The sequence below is a fragment of the Oncorhynchus masou genome, chromosome 12 (genome assembly GCF_036934945.1).
Source record: "Oncorhynchus masou masou isolate Uvic2021 chromosome 12, UVic_Omas_1.1, whole genome shotgun sequence".
In the NCBI taxonomy this organism is placed as follows: domain Eukaryota; kingdom Metazoa; phylum Chordata; class Actinopteri; order Salmoniformes; family Salmonidae; genus Oncorhynchus; species Oncorhynchus masou.
Window position 1 is genome coordinate 61,035,656 of NC_088223.1, and position 21,003 is coordinate 61,056,658.

The 21,003-nt window shown below is 40.7% G+C and overlaps 1 protein-coding gene across 2 annotated transcripts in view; it reads right to left on the minus strand.

The window, feature by feature from the left end:
- The window catches only part of LOC135550555 (nectin-3-like protein), a 66,573-nt gene extending 46,258 nt beyond the window's left edge, over nt 1-20,315 (minus strand). For both annotated transcript variants that reach the window (XM_064981481.1, XM_064981480.1), the window contains exon 1: nt 20,154-20,315. In XM_064981481.1, the coding sequence (XP_064837553.1) occupies nt 20,154-20,259 (106 nt within the window). In that variant the 5' untranslated portion in view covers nt 20,260-20,315. The remainder of the gene's footprint in view (nt 1-20,153) is intronic.
- Nucleotides 20,316-21,003: the final 688 nt, after the last annotated feature.

Below are 21,003 nucleotides of genomic sequence, written 5' to 3' on the forward strand. Positions count from 1 at the left end.
ATGAGGGGGTAGGAGACTAGGAGTGACCTCTTTCACCCAGGACTGGTTTTCTAGTATAATTACATTTGCATTAAAACATCTCCCAGTCCTAGATTTCCTCAACTGGCTGCACATTTTCTGCTGAGGTTAAAGACGTCATTTTCCAAGGCTGCTTTTCCTGTTAAAATGTCTTTGTGTGATCAAGAATGAGAATAGTCTAAGCCCACTTAAATACTGCCTTCTCTCTCTCCCGCTTATTAAAGCACAACGGCAAATCTCAGTTTTCATAACCACAAAATACAGCGGAAAGAATGGAAAAGAGCATATATAATGCAAGTTAGACATGTTTAACCACCCATGCTCTGAACTTTAACAGCAAAGACAGACTGTTCTGAGTATAACAGAAAAGGGAAGGGAATATATTACAAGGGTATCATTGATAGGAACTCAAAGACAAAGTCTGCAACAAATTGATTAAATCAAGGCCAAATACAGAATGGGAGAGAGGTACATTTTTCTCAGTTTTAGTCTCATGAGTTAAAGAGCCACTGAACAAGCCGATGGGCTCGTGTGTTTGTCGGTTGCTCATTAGAAAAGGGAGATTTCAGTCTTGGAGGTGCATTTCCTGATCGATTCCGTGTTTGGTTAATTAGGTTTGTCTCCCATGAGACACTGAAAACGAGAAGCCTATTTCACTTCCTCAAAATCCCCAGAATCAATCTAAGCTAACTTCCAAATGAATTACAGATTTCTAGAGTTTTTGTCGAGAATGTTTTAGTTGCTCAATTTTACATCTAAAAAGGTGTTCGGGGCAGCATTTCTCTAGTAACAAAATGCGCAACTTGCTTCACTGTCTATGCTATTGCAGAGACCAATCACCGCAGCTTATTCACCTCATTTTAGTGGTACATCGTCAAATCAAAACCAAATCTTCATTTACCCTTTGTGACGCACAGCAGTTCCAAACAAGACTGACTTCATGACCAAAATGATCCTATTTACAAACTGTTTCTGACTCATGCCACACAGGCCGTTCTCAAAGGGGATTAGTTGCTTTTTAAAGGCAGTTGCTCTTTAAAAATAACAGTTAAAAACAACTGCATCTGGTAGTAGTACATCTCTTATACTAAATTCCTGTCAAGAGAGAGGGGGGGGGGGGGGCGCATTAGAAAGAGACGGACTTAGCCTGGGAGATCAGGCTCATCACATAAATTGATATCAAATCCACACAAACAAAAACAGACATCAACGTGGCCCCTGTCCAAGGCCGTAAGCAGGATTTGAGTTTTAGTGAGGTCTGGAAGGAGTTTTCCCCCAGGATTTATTTTTTAGGTTGAAACTCATTTACTGCATTTATATACAATTAAACTTTAAAATGCTATTTGGAGCACATCAAAAACAACAAATGACCCCAGCCATTATCACCGTTGCTGCTGTAGGTTAATTCACATCGGTTGCTCTACAAAACATACAGCCTATTAGCTATACAATTGTAATGTTATATCTCTGAAATGGGGGGGGGGGTGGGGTGGAGAAATGAGTCACACTGAGTCAGTTGCAATGATGAATTGCATAAAATGTAGCCACCTGCGCTTAACCAAAATCATGGGCATTAATATGGTGTTGGTCCCCCCTTTGCTGCTATAACAGCCTCCAATCTTCTGGGAAGGGTTTACTCTAGATGTTGGAACATCGCTGCAGGGACTTGCTTCCATTCAGCCAGCTTTGTGCATGGGGGCAATGTCATGCTGAAAACAGGAAAGGTCCTTCCCCAAATATTTTCCACAAAGCACAGAATAAATCTATAATGTCATTGTATGCTGTAGAGTTAAGAGTCCGAACCCTCCTCCACCAAACTTTACAGTTAGCACTATGCATTCGGGCAGGTAGCGTTCTCCTGGCATCCGCCAAGCCCAGATTCATCCGTTGGACTGCCAGATTGTGAAGTGTGAATTGTCACTCCAGAGAACGCGTTTCCAATGCTCCAGAGTCCAATGGCGGTGAGCTTTACGCCACACCAGCCGACACTTGGCATTGCGCATGGTGAATTTAGGCTTGTGTGCGGCTGCTCAGCCATGGAAACCCATTTCATGAATCTCCTGATGAGCAGTTATTGTGCTAACATTGTTTCCAGAGGCCGTTTGGAACTCGGTAGTGAGTGTTGCAACCGAGGCCAGATGTTTATTTTAAGCGCTTCAGCACTCGGCAGTCCCGTTCTGTGAGATCGTGTGGCCTACCCCTTCGTGGCTGTTGTTGCCACAACAATAACAGCCCTTACAAATGACCGGGGCAGCTGTAGCAGGGCAGAAATTTGACGAACTGACTTGTTGGTAAGATGGCATCCTATAACGGTCACACGTTGAAAGTCAGAGCTCTTCAGTAAGGCCATTCTACTGCCAATTTTTGTCTATGGAAATTGCATGGCTGTGTGCCTGATTTAATAAATCTGTCATAAACCGGTGACGAATCCACTAATTTGAAGGGGTGTCCACATTTTGTATATATTGTGCCTTCAGAAAGTATTCAGACCCCTGGACTTTTCCCACATTTTGTTACTTTACAGCGTTATTCTAAAATTGCTGAGAAAAACTCATGAATCAAATCTACCCCATTATGACAAAGCAGTACTTTGTTGAAGCACCTTTGGCATTGATTACAGCCTTAATTCTTCTTAGCTATGACGCTACAAGCTTGGCACACCTGTATTTAGGGAGTTTCTCCCATTCTTCTCTGAAGACCCTCTCAATCTCTATCAGGTTGGATGGGGGGTGTCGCCGTACAGCTATTTTCAGGTCTCTCCAGAGATGTTCGATTGGGTTTAAGTCCGGGCTCCTGCCAGGCCACTCAGAGACATTCAGAGACTTGTCCTGAAGCCACTCCTGCGTTGTCTTGGCTGTGTGCTTAGTGTCATTGTCCTGTTGGAAGGTGAGGTCCTGAGCGCTCTGGAGCAGGTTTTCATCAAGGATCTTGCTGTACTTTGCGCCATTCATCTTTCCCTTGATCCTGACTAGCCAAAGGAGTTCAATCTTGGTTACATCAGACCAGAAAATCTTGTTTCGGGTCTTTAGGAGCCTTTTGACAAACTCAAAGCGGGCAGTCATGTGCCTTTCACTGGCCAGACAGGAAGCCACGCTTCACTCTACCATAAAGGCTTGATTGGTGGGAGTGCTGCAAAGATGGGAGAACCTTCCAGAAGGGCGACCATCTCCACAGAGGAACTCTAGAGCTCTGTCAGAGTGACCATTGAGTTCTTGGTCACCTCCCTGACCAAGGCCGTTCTCCCCCGATTGCCCCGGAGCTCTAGGGACAACTCCTTCGACCTCATGGCTTGGTTTTGCTCTGACATGCACTGTCAACTGTGGGACCTTACATTGATAGGTGCCTTTCCAAGTCATGTCCAATCAATTGAATATACCACAATTGGACTCCAAGTTGCAGAAAAATCAAGGACGATCAATGTAAACAGAATACACCGGAGCTCAACTTCTAGTCTCATAGCAAAGGGTCTGAATACTTATGTAAATAAGGTATCCGTTTTATATTTTTGATAAATTTGCAAAACTTTCAAAACAACCTGTTTTTGCTTTGTCATTATGGGGTACTGTGTGTAGATTGCTGATCATTTTTATTGAATCCATTTTATAATAAGGCTGTAACGTAAGAAGATGTGAAAAAAGTCAAGGGGTCTGATTACACTCATTTTCTCAAATTAGATAGTGTTCACATTTGTAATCCTAGGCATAATTAAATCAAGCTCTGCACAAACACACATCAATGGAGCACACAGATGATTGAATTATCACATTCACATGAATTATTCAAATAATAATTACGATTCTGTATTAATATCAGTTGTGTAGTGGTAAAAATAAAAAATAAAATCAACCGCCAATAAACGGAAAACATGTGACATTTTTAAAACGGTATTGTTTTCAATTTGATTACATTTTAAATGTAGGCCTATAGGGAAAATGGGCCATATGGACATGTTCATATGGCCTATTGAAAAATATCTTAGTTTTAATCTTATCTTGTTTGATAAGATTTAGTACAGATTCTCAGTAGACCCCACTTTATCTTTTTTCTCAGCTTGCTTCCTCTCTTCATCTCCTTTGCTTCCTCCTTCATGCTCTGCAGCCTGCCTCAGCCTCACCACGTCACTGTCTCAGTAGCCTACTCTCTGTAAAGCAAAGCTATTACGAGAACTTAGTAGCATATTTTTTTCTACTGCTGAGGTAAGCATTGTTTAACTTTAGTTTCTTATTTCATCCTTCTAGCTGGCAAAGTTATACTAGCCACACCCCTTCAACATTGCAATAGAATTCACTGCCGGCAGTTGTGCAGTCAGTCATTCTCCGAGAGAGTCAGATTTGGTTTGTTTGGTGGATGTCTGTACACACGGCAGGAGTCGCGGGACGGTTTTAAAATTGCCTTTTGCCCGCCATCTCAACCACGTCTCTAATTGTCTACTTGAGTCGACTCCAAGCTGGGGTAGTTTGTTTTACGGCGCAGGCCCCGGCCTGTGCACGAGAGGGCAGAGTTAGCCATTTGAGAGAGTGGTGAATGGCTTGCTAAAAAAGGTAAACCTTTAGGCAAATCCGGGGGACAAAGGCGAACATAATGAACAAACCACTGTAAATGATTCCACTCATTTGCAAAAAGCAGGCAGGATAACAACTTTGTCAAATCAAGAAGATGCGTTCTAAGCTTTAAATCAACGCTGGGGGCAATATATTGATGTTGGCCGGTAATTGATTTTCTTAGTGTACAAAATATATACACTGTGTAGAAAACAATAGGAACACCTTCCTAATATTGAGTTGCACCCCCCTTTAGCCCTCAGAACCGCCTCAATTCTCTGATGCATTGACTCTACAAGGTGTCGAAAGCATTCCACAGGGATGCTAACCCATGTTGATTTCAATGCTTCCCACAAGTTGTGTTAAGTTGGATGGATATCCTTGGGGTGGAGGTCCATTCTTGATACACGCGGGAAACTGTTGTGTCAAAAACCCAGCAGCGTTGCAGTTCTTGACACACAAACCAGTGCACCTGACACCTACTACCATACCCCGTTCAAAGGCACTTCAATATTTTGTCTTGCCTATTCACTCTCTGAATGGCACACATACACAATCCATGTCTCAAGAATGAATCCTTCTTTAACCCGTCTCCTTCCCCTTCATCTAGGCTACACTGATTGAAGTGGATTTAACAGGCAACATCAATAAGGGATGATAGCTTTCACCTGGATTCACCTAGTTAGTCTATTTCATGGAAAATATGTTTTGTACACTCAAATTAAATTAGTAATTTTTTCTGAGGTCCAGACCTCTGTGTCCGCATATGTAGTTACGGCCCTGCCCGTCATTATCTTAACTCAGCCACAACAAAACACAGACATCAACAGAAAAGCACTTAAACCCTAGCCCTTCCGTTATTGCTTGAATCTAATCCTCTGAAGAGCTAACAAAAAGACAGATCCTCCAAAGCTTATGCTGTGCCACTGCATTAGTCTCCCCAGTGCACCCCAATACTCCTTAATATAGTGTTTTATTACTGGTACTATACTTGAGGACATTTTGGGGACCAGCAATTGTATCCCTTTCAAAATCCTATTTCTAACCCCAAACATTAACTCTAAATATAACCCTAAAATAGCCGTTTTCATTTTTAGGACCAGTCAAATGTCCTCACTTGTCTGAATTTTCCTTGGTTTACTATTCTTGTGCGGAAATGTGGACCTCAAGTATAGTAAAACACACACACAACCAGAATTTTGACTTCACACAGATGCCAGGTTTAGGATCACTATACTCAAAATCAAAACGATAACACAGCAAATAAAGAAAGCGCAGGACAGATTTGGATTTTTGCAAATAATCATGATCCTTCCAGGTAGGCATAGGCTACTTTATACTTAAACTTTTAATTGAGGTCTTTGGGAAAGCCTTTCGATTGCCTACTTATCACTGATGCATTCTGTTCATGTCTTTTGATAAGCCTGGGAAAATAATTTTTTAAATGTTCTAATAGGTCCGAAACATTTAGTTGATTTCCAAACGTGTGACGAATGTTATTTTCGGTTCTTCTAATAGCGGACAGTTTTTCATGTTATAGTATCGAAAAAGTAGCCAATCGTCATACTTGAGTTTAAAACTAAAGATACTTTAGTCATTTTCTATTAAAGTAAAAGTCACCCAATAAAAGTCACCCAGTAAAATACCACTTGAGTAAAGGTCTAAAAGTATTTGATTTTACATATATGTAAGTAATCAAAAGTAGATGTAATTCCTAAAATATACTTAAGTATCAAAAGTAAAAGTATACAATGCCTTCAAAGTATTCACACCAATTGACTTGTCCATATTTTGTTGTGTTAAAGCCTGCATTTCAAATGGATTCAATTGAGAGTGTGTGCCACTGGCCCACCCACACACACACACACACACACACACACACACACACACACACACGTCAAAGTGGAATTATGTTTTTAGAAATGTTAAGAAAACAATATAAAAATGTAACGAAATATGTTGAATCAATAAGTATTCAACCCCTTTGTTATGGCAAGCCAAATTCAGGAATAGAAATATGCTTAACAAGTCACATACTAGGTTGCATGGACTCACTGTGTGAGAGTTGAATCCAGAATTAGGTGAATCCCCAGTTCCTCTGTGGAGATGGGAGAACCTTCCAGAAGCACAACCATCTTTGCGGCACTCCACCAATCAGGTCTTTATGGTAGAGTGGCCAGACGGGAGCCACTCAGTAGAAGACACATGACAGCCCGCTTGGAGATTGCCAAAGGGCACCTGATGGACTCTCAGACCATGAGAAACAATATTATCTGGTCTGATGAAACCAAGATTGAACTCTTTGGCCTGAATGACAAGCGCCACGTCTGGAGGAAACCTGACACCATCCCTACGGTGAAGCATGGTGGTGACAGCATCAAGTGTGCCAAACTTGTAGGTGTGCCAAACTTGTAGTGGCATACCCAAGAAGACTCAAGGTTGTAATCGCTGCCAAAGGTGTTTCAACAAAGTACTGAGTTAAGGGTCTGAATACTTTTGTGAATGTATATTTGCGGTTTACATTTTTTATACATTTGCAAAAATTCCAATTTTTGTCAATATGGGGTATTGTGTGTAAAATGAGGGGGAAAACAATTGAATTACATTTTAGAAACGGGCTGTAACAAAATGTGGGAAAAGGAGTCTGAATACTTAACAAATCCACTGTAAAATTACCTGTAAGGACCCTCAGTCGAGCAGTGAATTTCAAACACAGATTCAACCACCAAGACATGGGAGGTTTTCCAATGCCTCACATTGAATATTCCTTTGAGTATGGTGAAGTTATTAATTGCACTTTGGATGGTGTATCAATACACCCAGTCACTACAAAGATACAAGTGTCCTTCCTAATTCAGTTGCCAGAGAGGGATTTCACCATGAGGCCAATGATGACTTTAAAACAGTTAGAGTTTTAATGGCTGTGACGGAAGAAAACTGAGGATGGATTAACAACATTGTAGTTACTTGACCAATTGACAGAGTGAAGGAAGCCTGTAGAGAACAAACATATTCTAAAACATGCATCCTGTTTGCAGTAAGGCCCTAAAGTAAAACTGAAAGAAATTTGGCAAAGAAATGAACTTTGTCTAAAAGTTACATTTGTGTTGTGTTGGCAAATCCAACAGCACATCAATGAGTACCACTCTTCATAATTTCAAGCACGGACTAGGGAGTTATTTTGGTTAAAAAGAAACTTAGAGCTAAGCACAGGAAAAATCCTAGAGGAAAACCTGGTTCAGTCAGAAAACCTGCTTTCCAACAGACAGCAGGACAATAACCTAAAATACACAAGGCAGAATATACAATGGCAAAAAAAAGTATGTGAACCCTTTGGAATTACCTGGATTTCTGCATCAATTTTACCTGATCTTGATCTAAGTCACAACAAAAGACAAACAGTGTGCTATATATATATTGAATACATCATTTAAAACATTCACAGTGCTGCACGTTGGAAGTTTGGAAAAGTGCACCTGGATGTTCCACAGCACTACTGGCAAAATATTTTGTGGACAGGTGAAACTAATGTTGTGTTGTTTGGAAGGAACACACAACACTATGTGTGGAGAACAAAAGGCACAGCATACATCACGCTTTGGGGCTGCCTCAGGGCATGGACAGCTTGCTATCAGAGACAGAAAAATGAATTCCCAAGTTTATCAATACATTTTGCAGGAGAATGTAAGGCTATCTGTCCACCAATTGAAGCTCAACAGACGTTCGGTGATGCAACAGGACAACAACTCAAAAGAGAAGTAAATAAACAGAATGGCTTGAACAGAAGAAAATATGCCTTCTGGAGTGGCCCAGTCAGTCCTGACCTCAACCGGATTGAGATGCTGTGGCATGACCTCAAGAGAGCAATTCACACCAAACATCCCAAGAACATTGTGGAACTGAAACAGTTTTGTAAATGGGAATGGTCCAAAATTCCTCCTGACCGCTGTGCAGGTCTGATCCTGGGTTCACTTATTTTTTCCAATCTGCACTGAGAACGTTTACACGGTATGTTCAATAAAGATGAACAATTCATTGTTTGTGTTATTAGACTGCATTTGTCTATTGTTGTGACAGATGAAGATCGAATACAAATCTAGGTCATTCTAAAGGGTTCACATACCTTTTCTTCCCACTGTACACTGGAGTTGCTTACCAAGACGACATTTAAATGTTCCTGAGTGGCCTAGTTACAGTTTTGACTTAAATCAGCTTGAAAAGCTATGGCAAGACTTTAAAATATCTGTCTAAAATGATCAACTTGACAGAGCTTGAAGAATTTTAAAGAGAATAATGTGCAAATATTAGGGACTTACCCAGAAAGACTCAGAATCACCTTTGGGTGCGATTACAACTAACATGTGTTGACTCACGGGGTGTGAATACTAAGGTAAATTAGATACTTCTGTATTTCATTTTCAATAAATTAGCAAAAATGTCTAAAAACGTGTTTTCACTTTGTCATTATGGGGTATTGTGTGTGTAATTCATTTTGAATTCAAGATGCATCACAAAATGTGGAATAAGTCGAGTGAATACTTTCTGAAGGTTCTAGTACCGAATCGATGTGCAGAGGTACAAGGTAATTGAGGTAGCTACTGTATGTACATATCGGTAGGGGTAAGGTGACTAGCCAACAGGATAGATAGACTGAGCTGTAGCAACAGCGCATGTGGTGAATGTGAAAGCATGTGTGTGGCGTCAATATGCATGTGTGCGCATTTTGTGTGTGTGCGGGCGCATGAAGTGAGTGTGTGTTGGCGTGTCAGTGTAGGTATGTGTGAATGTGTGAGTAGAGTCCAGTGTGTGCATAGAGTGAGTGCAAGAGAGTTCTTTTGTTTTTAAAAAACTAAGGTCAACGCAGGTAGTCCGGGTAGCCATTTGATGATCTATTTAGCAGTCTTGGTTAGCAGTCTTGTGGCTTGGAGGTAGAAGCTGTTCAGGATCCTGTTAGTTCCAGACTTGGTGCACTGGTACCGCTTGCCATGCGGTAGCAGAGAAACACTCTATGGCTTGGGTGGCTGAGTCAGAATTTATTTTAGGCCTTCCTCTGACACCGCCTGGTATAGAGGTCCTGGATGGCAGGGAGCTGGCCCCAGTGATGTACTGGGTCAGACTCACAACCCTCTGTAAGCGCCTTGCGGTCGGGTGACTTGCAGTTGTCGTACCAAGTGGTGATGCAGCCAGTCAAGGTTCCTCAATGGGGGAGGAGCAGACGGCAAGAACGGAGAGGAGAAAAACGCAAGGAAATCGAAAGATAGAAGTGGCAGCTGTACAGATAACTAATCCAAAGGGCTTTGACAACTTGAACACGTCAGAAATCTAACACAATATGATGCCCCGTCACCTTATTAATTCAGCCACTTACTTAGATAACTAGTAAATTCAATTTAGGGGTCACGTTAACACTGAAATCTTTATCATTTCTAATCCATAAGAAATCTCTTGCTGCGTTTTGTAAAAGCAGATCTAAAATTATTCTCATTGTCTTTTCTGCTCGGCATCAGACTAATTTAGTGCTTCAGTTGCACTTCTCCACTCAGATGAGAATTCACAAACGGGCATTCTATCTGCAGAGCGCTCTGACTGGTATGTAGCTACTTTTCTCCTGTACTTTTCTTAGCCAGATTATTTTTCTCCTGTAAAATGCAAAATTACCTCTTTTTAAACATTGGGAAGTTAATGTTGGCTATATTTTTATGATAAACAGTTTTTGCAAAAAGTACCTTGCTTTTATATTGTAAGCTCATTTCGCCATATTGTGTGGCTGCCAGGCAAATAGCGTTCCACTTCTGTTTTCATCTGATGAAAATGAAGCTATTTTATAACAAAATGTGTAGCACAAATTTATTTTCTGTGAAGGAAAACTATAGTTGCAAATCGCTGATCACTCTATTGAAGCAAAAAAAAATGAACACACTTGACTTTCAATATAAAACGTGACCCATCAATACACAGCTGGACTCACCTGCTCATGCTTTCTCCAGTTGTGCTATTTACAAACAAATACGTGATTGGCTCAACTGTTCTGGAGAACTACGGTAAGTGTCAGGTGAAATGAAGAAATAAAGCAATCTGCTTTATCTTCTAACAAGTTGCACAAGTTGACTGCAGGTATTTACTTAAAAAGTAGCTACAAATACTAAAATGAATAGAAAAACTTCAAATAAATAGTTTCAACAGTATTGACGGTATTGAAAAAACATCCCGTGATGATTTCCAAACAGTCTGGTATACAGTTATGACAAACTTAGCGGGAGTGTTTTTTGTGCTCTCCTGCCAACTTCGGCTACATTTATTTTAATCTCTTATTTTAAATCCTCGTAACACAAAACAGCAATTTTCTTGGACAATTTCATCCATTATGAATTGACTCAAACATCCTCCTAAAACAAGAAGAACATCTCGCATCGACAACATGGTCCAGGCTAGGCCAGTTAGCCCTGCAAATTCAGCTAGCTCTATTAACCCAATTAGCCATGCAAGCTCAGCTAGCTCCTCACACCATGAGTTCGACACGGCAACCAACGATGTCGACAACCTAAACCAGAGCAAAGGGATTTTAGCAATCTCTGCCATGAGGGTTGACTTTTCAACCTAACAGGGATTAGTGAGGTTAAATGTGACCTTCAAGCCTATTCCACAAGCTTGGACGAAGCAGAGGAACGATTTAGCATGGTGGATACTGTAGTCACTGTAAAAACAACAACCAAAAAGTTGGAAAAACAGTTGGCGGACCTTACCTCAAAACGAAGCTCGCTCGAGAATCACCACAGGAGGTCTAATTTGGCACTGGTTAATCTACCTGAAAAAGGGGGAAATGGTGATGCAGCTGCATTTCGAGAGATGGCTGCCCAAGGCATTGGGGCCGGAAAACTTTCCAGGCCGAGGGCCTCCCGGGTGGCGCAGTGGTTAAGGGCACTGTACTGCAGCGCCAGCTGTGCCATCAGAGACTCTGGGTTCGCACCCAGGCTCTGTTGTAACCGGCCTCAATCAGGAGGTCCGTGGGGCGACGCACAATTGGCCTAGCGTCGTCCGGGTTAGGGAGGGCTTGGCCAGTAGGGATGTCCTTGTCTCATCGCGCACCAGCGACTCGTGGCGGGCCAGGCGCAGTGCACGCTAACCAAGGTTGCCAGGTGCATGGTGTTTCCTCCGACACATTGGTGGGGCTGGCTTCCGGGTTGGATGCACGCTGTGTTAAGAAGCAATGCGGCTTGGTTGGGTTGTGTATCGGAGGACGCATGACTTTCAACCTTCGTCTCTCCCGTGCTCGTACGGGAGTTGTAGCGATGAGACAATGATGAGACAAGATAGACAAGATAGTACTAAAACATTGGATACCATGAAATTGGGGAGAAAAAGGGGTAAAATATAAAATAAAATAAACTTTCCAGACCACCTACACATTGAAAGAGCCCATCGGCTTTCAGCTCATACAGGTCCAAGAAGCCACCCCTCTCCTTGAATCCTTATCGTTACATTTCTCAACTTTCATGGCAGTCTGAGTGATGCGAAAAACGGGGACCAAGAGATCATATTCTTTCCTGACTTATCCACAGACCTGCACCGAAAAAGAAACAGCTACGACGGGGTCAAATACCAGCATAGATCCCTCAACACTGCCTTTGGAATAGCCTTCCTGGTTAAACTACGTCTGACTTACAATGGACGGTCACATGAGTTTGAATCTCCCTCAAGTCGAGGAGTTCATCTGTGACATACAACGTGAATCTTCTTCCTAGTCATGTTGCCGCGGGAAGTTTACCACCACTTTGGTCTACGGAGAATTAAACCAGCTTGGATTATGTGACTGTTGGCAAGCTAACTAACATTAGCCAATTTATTTGCTGCTACTCTACCTAGCATAACAGTTAAGTGAATAATATGGTGAGCTAGCCCACTCAAAGCTCACTTATATTATTTGTAACCTGTACGTGCTCATCAGTTAGCTGTGTTTCTTCCAGACGACAGGCGCGATAGCTGTCAATTGAACGGTGGACGCCAAGTTTAAGTTTATTTTTGTTGTTACGTTACAATTCTCTTCCATTGGATTACATGAGACACTGTAAAATGCCGGTGAATATGTTTAGGACTCAAAATGGCTAACTTTACCACACTTATTTAGCCAGTGAGCCAGCCATAACGAAACAGGACCTTATTAATTCATTCTGCACCCCTAATAAACATTGGGACTACTTTACATAAAGACTTAAGTTTCATTCATATCCTTGGATGAAAATGATTGACACTCATGTGCCTGTTCATTTCTGATCTTTGATCATTTTAGGTTTATAAACTTATCATGGACTACTATGTTAATGCTACATGTATGGGCCATTTTGTTACTTGGTAGCTATTAGCTTGTGTTGTGGATCTACAACTATTTTGGACTGTCCATACTGTAACGTTAATGTAAAGTTAGTCTCAAGCTTCACTAACGTTACTGTTTTAGGTAGAGGTATACTTAGCTACCTTTCAAACAAAGACAACATGATATTTCACATAACATCTTGCTTGATAGGCCTTTTCTTTTGTTCGTGAGGAGTAATAGCCGAGAGTAGGCAGGGGACACTTTGTTTGGTTTAGCGTCACTTTGGTCAGACTGCTCCCTTTAATGGATCAGTTGTCCAAAAGATATGCTTTTACGCTATAGCTTATTCCATGTTTACATCTTTGGTTAAATGACATCAAATGCAAAACTTAAATTTACTTAATGGAATGTCCGTAGAGTTGGTAAACTATCCAAGCCTAAAACAGGTTATTACTAGGCCTAAACAACTCTATTCAACTTCCTACAAGAAACTCACTTGTTGAAAGATGAGCTAGTTAAAGTACGCAGGAGATGGCAAGAGCAACTAATAGCATCCTGTTTCTCCTCTCATTCTCATGGTGTTATGGTTTTAAATTCACAAATTAGTTCAGTTTCAAGTTGATAATATTATAACTGATTAATATTAATATTATAACTGGTGAACACATCTTGATACATTGGAACTCTTTCAAATGAGCACATTAATCTGGTTAATGTTTATGGTTCTAATGCTGATAATCCAAAATTCTTTGAGAATGTATTTCTATTGATATTGATTTTGATATTTTGATATATATTGATATGACTTTACCAGGAAGGGAGGCTAATGGCAGGGGATTTTAATTGCACTCTTGATCCTCATCTAGATCACTCCTCTGGTTTAGACACTTCCCAGAAAGTGTCTAAAGAAATTACAGCATTTCATTAAGGACTTAAATCTATGTGATCCTTGGAGGACTCAGAACCCGAGTAAAAGGGAGTATTCACGTTCTTCGTCGACATTTAAATCATATTCTCATATAGACTACTTTTTAGTTTTTTGAATATTGCTTCCCAATGTAGCAGGACGTGGAAATGATAGTATTGTTCTGAGTGACCATTCCCCTGTGTCATTATTCTATAGGGATACAAAACTAGTAAAAGGATACTCTAGATGGCGTTTGCATCCCAGATGGTTACAGGACCCAGACTTCTTACATTACATTTATTTTACATTGAACACTGACCAAATATCAGCGAGTACCAGAAGGGAGCCTTTCAAAGCATATATTTGGGGGCAAATGATACATTTTACCAGTTTCAAATCAAATCAATAAAATCTGAAAATGAGAGAGATGGACAGCAAAATCAGAGGATTGGAGAGGGAAGCCAGGAGATTGGATAGAGTGTTCCCATATTTTATACACAAAGACCAAAAATACTTAATGAAAAACCAAGATTTTCACAATGTGAGGAGAGTACTAAACATAGTGCACATGTGTGAAGGGTCCCCTGATACTGCCATACTCTCACTTGATGCAGAGAAGGCATTCGATACAGTTGAGTGGTATTTTTTGAAGTGCTTAAGAGATGTGGGTTTGGGAACTACTTCTGTAAATGGATTAAGATATTATATACCGACCCCACTGCAGAAGTTGCCACTAACAAATTGATTTCACAAGCTTTTAAGTTTTTTTGGGGGCACAAGACAAGGATGTCCAGCCAGCCCAGGACTCTTGCTTTTAGCTATAGAAACCTTTGTCATTGCAGTAAAGGCCCACCTGTCAATTAGTGGAATTAAAACATACGATTTTGAACATTGAGTGGCCCTGTATGCCAATGATAACTTCTTATTCCTACGATATCTAATTAATTCTCTTCCCTCTACAATTTAATGTACAACTTGTCAGTTTTCTATAGTTTTAAAATTAATAAAACCAATTCTTCCATCCTTTTCCTGAACAAGCAAGACAGACAGAATCCAGTTGTACAGCATCCATTTGTGAATGAACAAGGTTTCACATATATTGGTATTAAAATCACCAGAAATTTGATTCTTGAGTTGAACAAATTATGAACCCATAGTAACAATTAACAGGGCGCGGGGGGGCAAACCTACAGTGGTATCACTGGGCTGCAATATTTGGTTCTCCAAGAAACCATACTTACCCTAGCTGCTGACTGAAATGTCCACAAAAAGCTTAACTTTAGATGGATATTTGTAATCTGCTCCCTTTAAAACACTAAAGAAGTATACTACTAATCCCTTTGTTAAAAACACCCAAATTATATTTCATGAAATATCTGGGCAAATCCCCTGTACTATCCAGTTTTGCACCAATTTGGGGCAATGACAATTTCACACCTGGTAAAAATGACATGGGGGTTAAAGAATGGGCTAGAAAATGTATTGTTAGCGTAATGGACTAACTGGGCTCATGTCGTTTGAATGAACTAAAGGGAAAATGTAACTTAACACAAAAGCATTTTTTCAAATACTTACAATTAAGAATCTTTATTTTTTCCAGTCTAAAACAATCTGCCCTACAACGTCCTTTGACCACTTTAGAAACACTCTCTGTTAATGTGTTATTAATTTATCCTTTATTTAACTAGGCAAGTCAGTTAAGAACAAATTCTGCCAGATGTGATACAGCATGGATTCTGGGACTGTAATGATGCCTAAAGCTCTGAGATGCAGTGCCTTGGGCCACTCGGGAGCACACTCAAATATGGGAGAGGTCAAATTACGTCACTATGGGACAATAGTAGCTACTCTTAAAGACAACTCTGATAGTAACATACTTCAGTGGATATAAGATATGCAGGAAAATATTTCAGCAGAGGACTGGGGTATGATATGCACTAGAGCTCAGATACAGACGATAAATGCCCGCCTGAGATCTTTGCAATACAATTGGATAACGAGAACACATATCACCCCTATTAAGCTTCACAAATGTGAAGCTAATATCCCAGACTTGTGTGTTAAATGTAACACGCATCGAGGCACCTTGTATTATTGCTTATGGGAGTGTGCTGAGATCAAGTTTAGGAGCTCAGTGTAACGGTTTTCTTCTGGTGAAAGAGAGGCGGACCAAAATACAGCGTGGTTAGTTTTGTACATCTTTAATAAAAGATGAAAATACAACAATCTACAAAACAAGAAACGTGAAAAAAACAAAACAGTCCTATCTGGTGCCACAAACAAAGATAGGAACCATCACCCACAAAACAGGCTACCTAAATATGGTTCCCAATCAGAGACAATGACTAACACCTGCCTCTGATTGAGAACCACATCAGACCAAACATAGAAATAGACAAACCAGACACACAACATAGAATGCCCACCCAGCTCACGTCCTGACCAACACTAAAACAAGGAAAACACACAAGAATGATGGTCAGAACATGACACTCAGTACGGCGCTATATCTCAGAGATTACCCCTACCCTAATGTCACTAATCGCTAGACTTTGCATCCTAAATATTTAACTACAGAATATATCTTTACATAGGAGAGAAAATAAAATGGTTGACCTGTCTATTATAAGCTAGATGTTTAATTGCTCTCCACTGGAAGTATGTCAGTTCCCCCTCACTTGGTCATTGGTTAAAATAATGAACATCAAGACTAGCTCTTGAAAAATTTATTTATATAGTGAAAAAGAAAGCCCCAGACTGTCATGATATTTGGGATCTATCTGTTTAATTTTGGCAAACGGGTGATATTGTAGAAGCATTGGAACTGGAAACAAGAACATTCTGTAATTGTTGAATGCCTTATTTGGAACTAATAAATGTGGGGGAAAAATTAAAAGGATACTTGAGATATATTTTAAATGTTTAATAAATGTGACAAATGTGATTTTTCTTCTCACATAATCTAGTATACTCTCTATATTACAACACACTATAAGGAGTATAATATCACCAAGGGTGAACATGTAAAGGTATAAAAAGGGCCTTAGAAAATTGCCACTTTGCCACAATTTTTTTCCAAATATCATTTGTGATACAATGAGCATGTCAAATATCCTTCCTCCCAATTAAGATTCTGTGAGAATTGCCAGAACAATTAGATATGGTCAGGCTATCCTGGCGTGGAATCTCCCACCTGCCTATTAAAAGCCAACCGGCAGCAGTAGGAACGGGGACGAGGGGGGGGGTCTGCTTGTGGGAACATTGACATCTAAGTAGATGAAAGGCTCCATGTGAAGAGAACATGATTTATTCAGCTTCCCCTCTTTCTCCTTAGAAGCCCCTGGCCTGCCCTTCACAGCGCAACAGCCACAACATGCTGTCTTAATGTTACTACAGGTCAAACAATAAAATTCCATCTAACATTGTGTCTGTTGTCTTGTAATGCCTACCATCAATGACATACAAATACTTTAGAGACAACAGTGATGCATTGAGAGGGTGGGTGTGGGGTAAGTAAAAGGATTGGGCTACTAATGTTTCAATTCCCAAGTCACATCAGTGCCCTCATCGATCCAAGGCAATAAGCAGGCAGACATACTGACAAAAGGGGAAGGAGACAGAGGCTGACTATATAATTAAGAATAGAGGAGGAAAGGAAGAGAGGATTCTCCTAGAACAGAGGGAACAGAGACACAGCAGTCACCAGTGATATTAGAGAAGGAATGCCAGCAGTAATCCCCCGCTCCCCTGTGGTATTTTAACAGTTCCTCCCCTTCCCCTGTTGCCATCAGTCAGTCTGAACACAGCAGCTAATGGCCTTGCCTGGGCCACCTGGGGAAGCTGTCCCACCTCATCGGACCCAAGGTTGCATGCTGGCTGGAGACGCCTCTGTGTGCGTGTGTGTGTGAGAGAGAGATTGAGTGAGTCAATAGGGATCTTGAACAGGAACATCTGCACCAAAATTGATAGAACATCGCTCAGAGATGCACAAAAACAAAATGGGTGAATATTTACTTTAAGTTTCATTTTTTGCATGTTACTAATGGTTTTTTACATCAGCTTCAAACAGCTGAAAATACAATTTTTGGTTATGGAAAATATATTTCACAGCGATTTAGATTGGTACAACGAGTCTTTACACAAGGGGTGTCAAACTCATTCCATGAAGGGCAGGGTGTCTGCAGATGTTTGTTTTTTCCTTTAAATTAAGACCTAGACAATCAGGTGAGGGGAGTATCTTACTAATTATTGACCTTAATTCATCAATCAAGTACAAATGTGGAGTGTAAACCCGCAGAAATTCAGCTCTCTGTGGAATGAGTTTGACACGTGCACTACACTATACTTGCATGTTTTATCACAAACTGCCATTTTTGCAACCAGGAAATGGAAGAGCAATTCTGCATAGGGCATCCTTAATAATTACTAAATAAATTGACTATTAACCAGACAGACAACAGAAACGGTTCTCTAGCTCATGAAAAACCAGGAAAAAATATGTCCCACCATTTATCATGTAAGAGGTGAGTTAAATTATCACAGAACTACCTACCATACGGTCCATATTGCGGCATCATTGATTACCCTAAAGACTTCTCAAATATTCTTGGAAAGTCGTCTTTAGGGCAGGCTGCACAACAACAAAATAATATCACCCAAAATAAAGAACTGAAAACAACCAAAAGTGCATATCAATAATTCCAGGAGAGGAGAAAGTGATAAAACTTCACACATACCCAAAATCAATCAGCTTATGTCCCCTTGCTTGACAGCAACTGTTTCAACACCAGTGACAGGTGCTGCCTATTGCAGACCAATTGGACCAATTTGCCACGCGTTTATTTCATCTGTCATGGGGGACCATTGTTTGATATTTGTCAGTCTAGTAAATGGAGACAGGTGTCCACAAAGAAACGGTATATCATCTTCGTAAGTTATATCAAGCACTGTATTACCCACAATTGACTATAACCAGCAAAAGGCTACCAAGTAAAATTCTCTGACTTGGATGATAAAACCTCAACAGATTGTCCCCAATTCAAACAGATGGAGGATAGTAACAGCTCATATTGATTAGTTCTGGCCCGTTCCTCAAATCCTACATATATTAGAGAATACCTAGTTCCTACTTCTAGGACATAAGACACCACATGTTATATTCTGGAATTTATGCAAGGGGCAGCAATGGGTCTCCTTGCTGTTGCTCACAATCTCCACTCTCCAAAACAAGTCTTAGTTTGGAGCACTTAAAAATACAAAAATGATAACAAAATGTAAGGATTGGCTGTTTGGTCAGACATCTTCAGGTAAGATAAAGGACTAAGGGCCGGCTCTAGGCCGGCTGGTTGCCTATGGGGTCTCAACTGACGGTTGAGAGATCGAATGGTAGAATGCACAAGGTGCAAGTTCAAAATTTGGTTGTGCATCAGCAACTTTCCTCGTTATGTCAGTCACTAACAGTCACTCAATTAGCCATTTCAGATAATGTTTTGATTGGCAAGTTAGTTTAGCTACCTAAACTAGTAGTAATCATGGCCGAATACCAACTGGCACGTGCTTGACCTCCAGGGGGCTCCCATTTACCTTGTCACTCACTCAGAAATATTTAACAAGGCAAAATGTGTAGAATTGCAGGAAATTTGCAGTAAAACTGTCTGCCCCATAGTAAAATGTGTAGAACACAGGAGGTTGGTGGCACCTTAATTGAGAAGAACAGGCTTGTGGTAATGGCTGGAGCGGAATTCCATGTTTTTGATTCCATTTGCACCGTTCTGGCTGTTATTATGAGCTGTTCTCTCCTCAGCAGCTTCCTATGGTGTAGAACTGAAACATCTTGCTTTAAAACTGCAAAATGTTTACTCCACCCCATGGCAAAATGTGTAGAATTGCAGGATATTAACTTTCAAACTTTTATGTTTTGCCTGCAAGGTGGGGAGGCCCAACCAAATATCGTTTAAGGCCCCCAAAATGTACTGATGAGAGCAACATATGTGCTACTGTGCGGCTCTTCAAATTGCCCCACCACTTAAGAGCATCTACCTCACTGTTGCTCCTCGGTGGTTTCCTATGGCAATGTTTCCATGGCAGCCGCGGATCACACCATCATCGGGCAGCGGCACCATACCAGCACTAAACTTCTCAACAAAAGTTCTCCTACCTTGCACAGTCGTTAATGGCAATCGAAAAACAAGTCAACCTTTCGTATAGAAACAATACAGTCCAAATCTCAAATGAACTACTACAACAAATGTTTTGTAGACTGTGCAAGACGAGACCCAAGTCGGCTTGCTGCCGCGCTCTCACTGAATGCACTCAGAACTTCTCAAAATCTTTTACATTGGCTAATGTTACCGAGCGTTCACAATGTATAGCATACCTGTCAAGATGTACAGAAGAACAATAAATACAGCACGCTGTCCTTTGTAAAGCGGGTTATTCCTTAGGCAAGGCAGGAACATTTTGAAAGTAGAGCCGTCTTCCATCGAACACGTTTGTCTGTCCGCCGGACTACGAAACCTCCTCAGCAACAACTCCAAACTGCGATTGGACTGTACCACTAGAGCACCCAATAGGGGGGCTCACCTGATTCCAGCGATACAGTCAAATGAGAAGCAATCCTCCAGCACACCATCCCTGAAAAAAATGGTGTAATATATAGATTACGTCATCCATATTGTAAATAAAGATTTATACATTTATGCTACAGTTGAAGTACACATTTACTGAGTAGGCCTATGAAATAAGATGTGTTTCTGAACGGGGATCATTTCCCCGTGGTAATTGGTAAGTAAAAACACATTACCTATCATTAATTAACTGAAGAATTAATAAAGATTTTCTGAATGAGATCAATATAAGAGACATGAGTAACAATATGGCCTGAATTTTGATCAACCGCTGATTAGACATATTTTGCGGTTTGCAACAAATCTTTAGTTAAAGGGATATTACACAAATATGCATTCTAAGCAAGTGGAGGTTGTAATCAGACACATTGTTATATACAGCATGGAGAACGCAGCACATTGAGCATGGCACATGTGCCAGTGTGGTCCACATCCATTGCTGTAAGCTTATCTCTGCTCCCCATGTCCGAATTCCTTCCTGTTCCCATGCATGTTTGGCCCAGTCACCTCTCTCTGAAGGCAAGTTAACTCAGGACCAGCATCAGCCTTAATCCCCTGTTCCCCACTGGTAATCCCCCCACTATAACCTCTCTTCAAAAA